This window comes from Pteronotus mesoamericanus, unplaced genomic scaffold, assembly GCF_021234165.1.
Source record: "Pteronotus mesoamericanus isolate MK-2021 breed Mesoamerican mustached bat unplaced genomic scaffold, CSHL_Meso_final contig_68, whole genome shotgun sequence".
Classification (NCBI taxonomy): Eukaryota; Metazoa; Chordata; class Mammalia; order Chiroptera; family Mormoopidae; genus Pteronotus; species Pteronotus mesoamericanus.
In genome coordinates this window covers 12412151-12424628 of record NW_026555234.1, presented here as the reverse complement: position 1 = coordinate 12424628, position 12478 = coordinate 12412151, and the positions used below count along the sequence as shown (strand labels likewise).

Here is a 12478-nt window from a genome sequence, read left to right as displayed (position 1 = left end):
AGGCTCTTTTTATACGTCGTGTGCGGGAATGTGCGTGGATGACTGGGAGGCTGCACCTTCACAAGTCAGGCATCCACATACCCTGGGACATAGCACTCCCGCCCCTGGGCTCAGATCTGGAGTAAGCTTGCCCTTGTGTAACTGCGGTGAGCCTGTGAGTATGCATGTGCATATGAATATTCATAGCAGCATGATACACAGTAGCAAAAACCTGGAAGTGGCCCAAATGCCTATCACTGAGAGAGTGAATGAATAAACTGTGATATTATGCAAGAGTCAAACTAATGAATTACAACAATGCATAACTATGAATATGTCTTAGTATCATAAATTACATTTCCCATTATCTTTTTTTTATAAAGATAGAAGTAACTAAAAGGAAACAGTACACTTTTAATGTAATGTGCAATAAAACTGTCAAAAAAGGAAAGCAAGGGGATGATAAACACAGGATATGAGGTGATGGTTACCCTGGGTGAGGGGGGCCATGTGTTTCGATACGGGTTTTTGTCAAGGTCTTACCTTCTGTCTTGCTGGTAGATTCTTGAATATACATTGTTAAAAATAACTGAGTAAATAATGAATTAAAGGCCAGCCATCCTTGGCCCAGTCATTAACTTGTGCCATGAACCTAAGGCAGATGATTTACTCAGTATTCATATGTGAGAGAATTTTAAATGTCGATGTGTAGAAACATCGTTACGACGGTTCCATGACTGGAATGCACCTGGCATACAGTAAGTGCTCAATACATGTTAGATTTTCCTCCTCCTGTTTCCACTGATGAAATTACCTTTCAGCTGTGCTGAACATTTCCCTGTCTTAGACTGTTACTGTATATCAGAAAACAACCTTGTTGAGAACCTGCAAGAAGCCAGGTGCCGGACCTCAACTCTGGTCAATTTAGTGCTTGTACGGAAAGAAGACAGAGCTGCTTTTTCTGATTTTCCCCTCTTCACACGACTGGTACCCACTTATCTTATGGGCCCTAGTTCACTGTTACCATTTCAGAGACGCTGTCCTTTACTTCCCCTCATTTTCCTGTGGTGCTTATTAAAATTCCATGGTGCCTATAAAACTTTGTAATTGACTGGTATTTACCTACTTACTGTCTCTGGCCTCTAAGCTCTGCAAGGGCAGATTTACATTGATTTGATTTAAGGATCAGTACAGGACCTGACTTAGTAGGTGTTTAGCAAATATTTGTTGGGCGAATGAAAAGAAAGGCCTCTGTTGGCAAACAGTAGAAATCGTTCAACCCTGGGGCCATTTTGAGCATTGCCGCTTAGGAGGGTACTTAGCACACCAAGGTAGTAGTCTCAGTTGTATCGGAAAACATTCATTGACATCTTGAAGCAGGCACATGCATTTATTTTACTGAGGACATGAATAGAAAAAATCCATTGTAAAGATGACTGCCTTGCATTGTCCTGAATGGTATTTTATACCGTTTCTAGAAAGAAAAGAAGAACTGCAGGGAGTTCTCAGGGGCAGAACAAATGCCCATTTGTTAAAGTTTTACACGAACCGGGAAAGGCCACGTCTTTATATGTTTGCCCATGTCCTTTTCTTCAGTTTTTACAATGTCCTCCCGTTCTATGCAAGACAGACCCTCATTCTTGTTATTTCTGACTCAAACATGACTTGCTTCACTTTCCCAATGTAATTCATACTTCATTCAGTGGGAAGCCCCCTGAGAGGGGAGCGGTAGAACACAGAGAGGAGCAGCCTTGGATTCCAGACACTGGGTGGCAGGTTCTTACTCTGTGTCTCCCAGAACAGCCTCTGTGGTTGGTCACTTAACCGCTTTGGGGTGCAGTGTTTCTGCTTTAAAATAATGAGTTGGGCTAGTTCAGTGATCATGAAGGTCCTTCCGACTCTAGAACTGAACCCCTAATGTGTTCATATTTTACATGCAGTCTTATATGTGCCCATAATCGGCCTAGTCTTTCTTGTCTCCCTTGTAGAGCTCCCTTATTTTATGAAGAGTGTGCCCAGGTCCTGGCATAGTTTTCACCCCCTAGTGACCAGGTGGGGTTAGGAAAGGAGCCACCAGCCAGGTGTTTCCCACTGTGGTTCTTAAGGCAGTTCCAGGTGGTACTTTGGGTCCAGCTTTCTGGAACCTCTAACTCTTTTTCGCAAAAGGAGCTGAGTGAGTGATGGTGGAGTAGCAGGAGCTGTGGGCTCGAGGTTGAAAGGGATCTGGGTTCCCGGTCATGATGTACCACCAAATAAGTGCTTGATCATTAATTTTCTGGTCCCTGGTTTACGTAGCTATGCAGTGAAAGTATTTGGCTGGATCTCATTTTAGTGACCTTGTCGCTCTACCACTCTATGATTTAATCAACTAAATATAGTGCCAGCTGACCTTCCGAGGTGTCCTCTATCTGTTATCTCGCGGACTGCTGCGTTGGCATGTGAGGTGCGCTGGGAAAAGTTTAATCAGGCAATAGTGCGAGCTTTCTACTTGCAACTACTGCAAATGTGTTATCTTAACTTTCATATTAACCCTCGGACGCATTTCCTCCTTATATATTTTATAAGTACAGAAATGGGGTCTAACAGATTGAACTAACTTGCCCCAAATCACTGGGCCTATTGAGTGGCAGAGGCATGATGTGAACGCCAGTCTCCGACTCTGAGCGTCCCTCACTCCTCATCACTGGGTTTTACTATTCAGTGAGAACTGGCATGGATAATAGAAGGGACACGGGCTTGGGAAACCAAAGATACTGAAGCCCTTCAGTTAAACAGTCATTACCAACAGTGGGATTTTAGGAGTCTGATGTCATCAATCACATAAGCAAATCACCAAACATTCCACAGAATGAGATTAAAGAAGGAATTTTAGGAGTCTGATGTTCTGAGTTGTGGTCTTGCCACGGACCATGTGACCTCCGGCAGATGATTTACCTTGTTTCAGCCTCAGTCTCCTCGTCTGTAACTCAAGACGATGCTAGGAAGGTGAATGATGATGCTAGGAAGAGAGAATGGAAGCACCTACAAAATGGCCTAATACATTTTGGGGCACATATCAGGCATTCAGTGGTGACAGCTATTGGTATTTTAATTTTTGTATGTATTCATATATGATGAGTATTAAAGGTCATCGTTTGCACACTTGCTATTCATACTGCACTATCTTATGTTTTTGATGGTTAAAAATAACAATTGTTATAATGTATGGTCTCCAGTATAGGAGAGTTTATGGTTACATACCTATATAAAAAATAGTCCTTTAGGATAATTAGTTTATATCCATTTGGCAGCTTTGGAAATTGATGTTCCGAGCAACGTTGGTGACTTAAGTAATAATCTGTAGCATTTAATGAATTATTTACATGCCCTATAAATTAGATAACCTATTTACAAACCATTTACAAATGTTTCACATGTATTTCTTGCTTAATTGACAGAGATTGTGATGAAGGAAGTTGTATTTGAAGTGTAGCCCAAGTATCTGATAGCAAATGCAATAGGAGGTACCTCATTCCAAAAGATAGGAATACCCTCTATACAGATCTGGCTTCCTTCTTTACTCTGGTTCTTGTGGAATATTTGGTGATTTGCTTATGTGATGGGTGACATCAGACTCCTAAAATTCCACTATTGGTAATTAATTGAAAGGCTTCAGTATCTTTTAAGTATGAACAATTCTCTGGAATCCCCTACATCCTTCTTTGATTACCTGTTGATGGATAGACACTTGGGTTCCTTCCATGTCTTGTCTACTTGAAATAATGCTGCAGTGAACAGAGGGATGTCTGAATCTCTTCAAATTAGTGTTTTTATTTTCTTTGAATAAATACCCAGAAGTGGAATTTTTGGATCATATTGTAGTTTTCCATAGCGGTGGTAGCAGTCTGCATTCCCACCAGTGGTGTGCGAAGGTTTTTTTTCTCCACATCCTCAGCAGCACTTATTTTTTTGTCTTTTTGATAAGAGCCACTTTCACAGGTGTGAAATGGCATTTCACTGTGTTTTTGGTTTGCATTTTCCTGATGATTAGTGATGTTGAGCATGTTTTCATGTGCTCGTTACAGGCCATCTGCATATGTTCATTGGAGAAAGGTCGGTTCAAGTCCTCTGCCCATTTTTTATTTTTTTTATATATATATATAAAATTGTGTAAGTGCTTTATATAGTTTGGAAATTAACCCCAGACTGGATGCAGGATTTGCAGATATTTTCTCCCATTTGGTAGGTTGCCTTTTGTGTTTCTAACGGTTTCCTTCCCTGGGCAAAGGCTTTTGAATTTGGTGTTAAGTCTCATTTGTGTTTTTTTTGCTTCTGTTGCTCTTGCCTAAGGGGACTGGTTGCTACTACCAATGTCAAATTGCTTGCAACCTGTAATTTCTATTAGGAAGTTTATGGTTTCAGGTCTTACATTCAGGTCTTTAATCTATTTTGAAGTTTTTTATGTGGTTTAAGATAATGGTCCAGTTTCATTCTTTTGCATGTAGCTATTCAGTTTTCCTAACCATTTGTAGAAGATACTGTCTTGTCCCTGTAGAATATTTTCACCTTTTTCGCCATAGAGTAATTGACCATATATACATGCGATTCTTACTGGGCTTTCTGTTCAGTTCCATTGATCTATGTGTCAGTTTTCATCCCAGTACCATATTGTTTTGATTACTATAGCCTTGTTGTATAGTTTGAAATCAGGGAGCACGGTACCTCTAATTTTGCTTCTCTTTCTCAAGATCACTTTGGCTATTTGAGATCTTTTATGATTTCATACAAATTTTAGAAATTTTTAGGAAACAAACTGGTAGTTATCAGAGAGAGGAGGAGTTTGGTTGCAGTCAAAATAGGTGAAGGGAATGAAGAAGGACAAACTTCCAGTTATAAAAATAAGTAAATCATGGGGCTGTAATATACAGCATAAGGAATGAAGTCAGCGCTATAACAACTTTCTATGGTAGAAGATGATAACCAGACCTATTGTGGGGATCATTTTGTAATGTATATAAACATCGAATCACTGTGGTGCACACCTGAAACTAATAGGATATTGTATGTCACTTATACGTCAATAAAAAGAATTTTCTATCTTGCCCCTCCTGTGTTGAAAATGTTTTAAACTTCTATTTTTACACTTATTTACTTTACAGCCCTGTCTCATTCTTTTGACCTGTGTGTCAGAGAAAAAACTCCAGCAATAGTAGAGCCTGACATTTTCAGTCAGTATCAGCACTTTGTCTTGACTGTTTTTGTTCCTATGTACCAAATTCACTTAAACTATTTTTACTTACAGTATCTGGGGTGACTCCAGATAACTCAGTGTTATTTTATGCCTTTTGTTCCACTTCTGTCTGTAAATTTTGCTTTTACAGTACAGTCAGTGAAACTAATGGGAACGTACAAGCCACTTTTCTCCTTAAGAAGAACAGAACTCTGACTTTTCTTGTTCAGCCCAGCTGGAGCGACCCTCTCAGCACTTTTGAGTCCTTGCAAGGACAGTGACGACCCTAGTGTTTTGTCCTGCAAAATAATACTTGAGCCTTCACGTCACCAGGTTTTACCTGCAGACTGGTTCTAATTAAAATGAACGTTGAGCTGTGTCTAAATGCTATATAACCCAGGTTTGATAATGTCAATCAGGTTTCCTTGAGATTGGAGAGCCATCCTTTTAGAAGGAAAATTTTTTTCTTGGAGACTTTTATTAATAGGATTTTACCTATAATAATTATATAAGAAATGATCAAAGAGATAGTAGGTAATTAGTCAGATAAGAAAGCTGAATTATGCCCCTAATACTTCAATGACATGTATATTTATTTTTTTAAAAAATAGATTTTAAAGCTCTCCTAGCCTCATATAAACCTTCATCTAGAATTGTATCCTTAACTAGGTTTGTCTCAAACACAGGTCAACCCTCTGGAAGAAACTTGATTTGTGTAACCATTTACATATATTACAGTTATTCACTATTTATTGAATGCTTACTGTGTTTCAGGTATTGCCATTCAATCCCTACAAAAACCCTAGAGATGGTTTTTATAATCCCCCCCACTGTTCACAGTCCTAATAAATTGTAAAAAAAATCTGTATCTTTTTTATTAATTGCGTCTCATGTACAAGGCAGTGTGCTGAATGCTTTGTATAACGTTGAATTGAACCTCGCAGTACTTTCATGTTATTCTCAGTTTTCCAATGAGGAAAACGATGCTTGAGATGTTAGGTGATTTGCTAAGGTGTCACAGCAGGTAAGGGGTGGATCAGGCAACCTTTTGACTCCACCTCTCCCTCCTCCTAACCACCAATGTGTTTTGTTGCTCTCTTGCCATTATGGTATATAAAAGTGCTGAATTAGAATTTGGGTCTCTTACTCTAAAGCTTATTTCATGTGCTGTCACTTTTGCCCTCCAGTTTCCTTACCCTCTATATCACTCCTTTTAATGGGCTTTAGAAACTGAACTCTAATGCAGAACTTTACACGTATGAGAAACATGCCTTTGGTTTATCGCTGTCCGGCAGCCAGTTCCGTGGGGTGTTAAGGGTCACCTTGGCTATCGGTTGTAGGCTGTGGGCCTCCTAAATGAACTGTTAATTTGCTTTTAGAAGACATAATCCTCTCTTACATGTCGGTTAGAGTGCTTTGTTTCATTAGCAGGTGAAGGAGTCGACCATTAGGATCCACCTTCATACTGTTTTTGAATCTGATTTTTGAAAGTTACATACCCACCTTGGTGATAAACTTTAATAACAGCTACTACACTTTATGATCGAAAAGGAGACCTTTTGTCTTTTCAGTTTACGTGTCTTTTGATCTCCTTTCTAGGTTGGAATACTCCTTCATTATTCCACCCTCGCCACAGTACTGTGGGTGGGGGTGACCGCCCGAAACATCTATAAACAAGTCACTAAAAAAGCTAAAAGGTGCCAGGATCCCGACGAACTGCCACCTCCACCAAGACCAATGCTCAGGTACCTAATAGCTCTGTTTCGTGCACCGTGTTGCTATCACATTTTACGAAGCATTGTCATAGCAAAACTGGGTGCATTGTGGAAGGTAGAAGGGTGGACTTGGAAGCTGGGCTTCCTGGTTTTGCATACTGGCTACGCCTCTTCCAGCCGGGAGTCCTTCTTGCAGCTCTGACTCTTTATTTGCCTTTCTATCTCATCTATAAAGTGGGAACGATTTTACCGCATAGGGCTGTTGCGAGAAAGAAACGGGTTAGTGTGTAGAGCAGCCGAGAAGGTACCGACCATATAATAGGCTCTGTGAGAATGTCAGCTCTTCTCATTTTCCCGGGATCTGGTCATAGGTTTTAATCTACTCAAGTATGCAGCAGTTTTTTATTCTCTGCAAAAGACAAAATAGTTTTGGAGTTAGGCCCTTTTTACCCGTTATCATTAAGAAATTATCAGGGGGTTATCATACTTGGTGAGTAAAAATTGATTGATGTCTCTGAGCTTATTGAATGCCGGATATGTACTTGATTTAAAGAAACCCCCCCCACCCCTCCTTGAGGAGTTTAGTCTTTGAGGAGACAGACATGTGAAGAACTGATGGTTGACAGCTTAAGAACTATAGTGGAGATGCATTTTTTGAAAGTGCAAACAAAGTGGCCATTAATGGGAGGCGGGGGCTATTAATCATTGTTCAACCTCTGGTTTGAACCTCCATTAGTGATGAGAGCAAAGGGCAGAGGTGGCACTTTAGATACAGAATTGTGTGGTGAGCTGAGGAACTTTGAGAAATGCGCATGGGCTGGAACCGAGGCGGATGATGTAGAGTAGCATGAATTCAGGGTGAATGCAGAGTTTCAGGCCTGTGGGTGCCATGTTAAAATGGGGGCGGCTGTCGAAGATTTTTAACTAAGGGATTATAACCCGACTGGGTGACTTTTTAAAAGAACAGCCACATATTGGTCTGGCATATAAGCTGGAATGCCTGAGAATAAAGGATTCCACTCAGGGCATGGGGGTGCCCCATGAGGCCTGAGACCAGAGCAGTGACATACAGCATACAAGGGACACTTGATCTGGAGGCTTGAGGCAGCTTCTTTAGGGCTGATGACCAACTTGATTTAAGAGGTGAGTTGGGGAGAGAAATACAAAGACGCCTGCAGATTGTCTACTCCAGGGAGCTAGGTTGCCTCAGCTGAAGGTGCTTCCAACCATTGAGAAAATCCTATAAGGAAAGTAAATGGTGGGGGCGAGGGGGGCTGGGTAAGCATGGAGGGGTAGGCTCTCCACTGCTGTCCTGTGGAAAGGTGACATTTTTGGAAGTCTGTTGCTCAGCAGAGAGGATAAGCTAGACATACTGCAGACGGGACAGGACAGGTTTATGTGTGCAGTCCTGTAAACAAGAACCCCAGGGAGAGGTGGTTAAAAAAAAGAGCAGTTCTTGGACCAGGTCTATGTTTAATAGATGGGTCATGGAAAATAAAAGGAAAAATCATGTGTCATGGAAATGTACACTTGAAACCTATATTATCTTATCAATTAATGTCACCCCAATACACTTAATTAAATATGAAATGAAATAAATAAAAGTATTCCGATGATAAAAAAAAGACTTGAAAGAGAACACGTGAGAACATACAAGATTCAGGCAGAACAATGAGGGGCAGCAGCGGAGCGCGGCTGAGTCAGATTATAGAAACTGGGAGACGGCGTTTGGCCAAGAAACTTGGGAACCCTGTCCTCAAGCAGCTGCTCCTTCCTGTTGGGTTCTCAGAAAAAACGCAGATGGTTAAGGAAAAGGCAGCTTGGACCCCAAACCCTATGCAGTCCCTGAATGGGACCCACAAGCACCCCTTTTAGCTTTAGAGAGTGCAAGCTCCTCCCTCTAGGATGTCCTTCTTCCCCATGACCTTGAGCCTGAGGAAGCCCCAGCAACCTGGTCCCTGGAGGGTGGGCAGTTTCCGTAGCACTGGGTGGAAACAGCCGCATGATAAGGTGAGGAAGGAGACTCCCACACATGATGGCGGTAATACTTCCAGGAATTTGTCATGGAAGGAAGAGAGGAAGAAGGTGGTAGGTCCAGGCAAGTTTTAGGAGAAAGGAGAAAACTTGGGACATAGTCTAGGCTGAAAGTAAGAGGCAGTGGAGAAGATTTTGAAGCTGCACATGAGAGTTAATTGAGAAGAAGTCCTGGAGGTGGGAAGGGCAAGAGTGGCAGACAGGGATGCAGAACCTGAGATTAATTTGGGAAATGATGCCGCCTTCTCAGGAAGGAAGCCCATGGGAAACAGTAGAGCAGGAAGGGGGTGGGGGGAGTGGGTCACGGATATTGGCCTCCCTCGAATGTGTGAAATAGAAGACAAGGTTATGGTTTTATAGTGTAATTTGCTGTCTTTTTTTCAGCAATACTAATGAATACCAGATTTAAGGATTTTAGTATCTGTGAGCATGACTAAGAAACAATCTATGGAAAAATGTTCTGAACAGTGCCTTTATTCAGCCCATTCAGGATTCGGGCTGTGCCCCAAGAAGTAACAAATGCAGAATTAAGATTCTGACTGTACCCTGGGCGGCCCAGCCAGGGCGGAAAGTTTCCTGTTTCTCTTTTCAGAGAGCTCAAAGAAGCTTCAGCCAGAAAAAGCAGCTTTGTAGCTAGGACCAGCCACCACTCTCTCCCTGCGTTCTTAGTGCACTGTTGTTTGTCTTGCTTTCCTGAGCTGGTCTGTGGGGAAGGGGCCAGGCAGGGCCCTAGCACTGCGTGAGGCTGCGGGACGCAGGTGTCTCAGTGGGCTGGGAATAATACGCAGGCTTAGCTGAACGTTGATAAATAATTACTATGTCATTATGTGTTTTGTCTGGACTATGGCACAGTGAGATATGAAAGTCCATTTTGTAATGGACTAACTTTCCAGTTCACCAGCTGAATCTAAAAAAGCAAAAACAGTTCCCCCAGCCCCCAAAAAGGATAAAAACCCGTTCTTTGCTGTAGCTGAGTGTTACTTTGCTTGTCCACAGGGTGGCAGAAGATGACCAGCTTTCCCCAGCTCAGAAACTTGGTAGACTTTGTGCTTTGGGCAAAACAGAAATTAGTAAAAATTTTAAAAACATTCTTGCTAACACAGCAACCTCTAAAAGTTAACCTTCCATTTACCATCGGAATAGGAATGATAATCTTAAGGAATGACTTCTGCAGTAAAGAGACGCATGCACTGTAACTAGCTGGATAATGAGCTATTCCTTCTTTATTCCTCCTGTTAGGTTTTACCTGATCGGGGGAGGTATTCCCATCATCGTTTGTGGCATAACAGCGGCGGCCAACATCAAGAATTACGGCAGTCGGCCAAGTGCGCCCTAGTGAGTAGTTTGTGTTCTCTGTGTACCTGACCCAGTTGCTTCTCTTGTAACTTTCCCAGGCAGTGAAGCTTGGTGCAATGTTGTAAACAGTCTGTTGAGCTGCATAGCATCTGAGCTGGTTCACCGTTTTCTTTCCTGTAGCTGCTGGATGGCGTGGGAACCCTCCTTGGGAGCCTTCTACGGGCCTGCCAGCTTCATCACTTTTGTGAACTGTATGTACTTTCTAAGCATATTTATTCAGCTGAAAAGACACCCTGAGCGCAAGTATGAGCTGAAGGAGCCCACCGAGGAGCAACAGAGGCTGGCGGCCACTGAAAATGGCGAAGTCAATCAGCAGGATTCAATGTCTTTGTCTCTGATTTCCACTTCGGCATTGGAAAATGAGCACACTTTTCATTCTCAACTTTTGGGGGCCAGCCTCACTTTGCTCTTATACGTCACTTTGTGGATGTTTGGGGCCTTGGCTGTCTCTTTGTATTACCCTCTCGACTTGGTTTTCAGCTTCTTTTTCGGAGCCACGTGTTTGAGCCTCAGTGCATTCATCATGGTTCACCACTGTGTCAATCGGGAGGACGTCAGACTTGCGTGGATCATGACTTGCTGCCCAGGCCGGAGCTCGTACTCAGTGCAGGTCAACGTACAGCCTCCCAACTCCACTGGGACAAATGGTGAGGCCCCGAAATGCACCAATAGCAGCGCGGAATCTTCGTGCACCAACAAGAGTGTGTCAAGCTTCAAAAATTCCTCCCAGGGCTGCAAATTAACCAACTTGCAGGCTGCGGCAGCTCAGTGCCATACCAATTCTCTCCCTTTGAACCCCACACCTCAGCTTGATAACAGCTTGACAGAACACTCGATGGACAATGATATTAAAATGCACGTGGCGCCTTTAGAAGTGCAGTTTCGAACAAACGTGCACCCAAGCCGCCATCACAAAAACAGAAGTAAAGGACACCGGGCGAGCCGACTGACAGTCCTCAGAGAATATGCGTATGATGTCCCCACAAGCGTGGAAGGCAGCGTGCAGAACGGCCTACCGAAGAGTCGGCCGGGTAACGGCGAAGGCCACTCACGCAGTCGGAGAGCGTACTTAGCCTATAGAGAGAGACAGTATAACCCGCCCCAACAAGACAGCAGCGATGCCTGTAGCACGCTTCCCAAAAGCAGCAGAAATGTGGAGAAGCCAGTTTCAACTAGCAGTAAAAAAGATGCAGTAAGGAAGCCAACTGTAGTTGAACTTGAAAGTCAACAGAAGTCTTACGGCCTCAACCTGGCCGTGCAGAATGGACCAATCAAAAGCAACGGGCAGGACGGGCCCTTGCTGGGTACGGATAGCACTGGCAATGTTAGGACTGGATTATGGAAACACGAAACTACTGTGTAGCGGTGGTGGGCATCCTGGCCGGAGGCCCGTGCGGACTCTGATAGTCACATTCCGTTAAGCTGTGAACGCGAGAACACGGACTGTTTACAGCCACCTTAGGGATTCAAAAGAATTTTGAATAAACTTCAAAGTTGTGGATTTTACTTATTTTATATCCCCCCGTTGTTGCTGTTTTTATGAATTAAAAAGAAAGAAAGGAAAACCTCTAAAGCATTGTTTTAGTTGTCAAAGCACCAGCAGGACATTTTGGGTATCTGAAATGTGATTTTTTAAAATCTGTAATTTTGACTTACCATTTCAGACTTGTATTTAATACAATAAATAGGTGTTTGTCATTGTGTCAGTTTTGTATTTTTGTATTTTACAATGGAAGCATCTAGTACTATTTTAATGATGTTTATACCTTGGGGTAGTTTAATGAGGTATATGCATAAGTCAGTTATCAGATTTTTACATGATTAGATCCCCTGATTATGGTATATGGATCAAAAGGCTCTTGGATTGATATATTTTATAAATATAATTTTAAATGCTACAGATTTTTTAAAAAGATCTTACAGAATGTTTTTTGAAAATGGAAATGCCTTAAAAGCTCTTCCTAAGTTACTTTTGCCATATCAATTAGATCCTATTAATACCATTGTTACCACTCGTATAGCTTTTCAGTTGTTTATTTTTGGGTTTCATTTTCCAATATGATCTTTTTTCCCCCCTAGCACATTATTCTTGAATATAAATGAAGGGCTACCATATAAGGTTCACATTCACTTATTCTGGAATCTTCAGTACTGCTTTTATGTTGGCTATTAAGTTGTTCTTAAA

At 42.1% G+C, this 12478-nt stretch overlaps 1 protein-coding gene across 1 annotated transcript in view; it reads left to right on the top strand.

The window, feature by feature from the left end:
* Window positions 1-11988, top strand: part of ADGRA3 (adhesion G protein-coupled receptor A3) — a 102749-nt gene extending 90761 nt beyond the window's left edge. The window contains exons 17-19 of the mRNA XM_054581992.1: window positions 6788-6933; window positions 10177-10272; window positions 10414-11988. Of these exons, the coding sequence (XP_054437967.1) occupies window positions 6788-6933; window positions 10177-10272; window positions 10414-11656 (1485 nt within the window). The 3' untranslated portion in view covers window positions 11657-11988. The remainder of the gene's footprint in view (window positions 1-6787; window positions 6934-10176; window positions 10273-10413) is intronic.
* The last annotated feature ends 490 nt before the right edge of the window (window positions 11989-12478 follow it).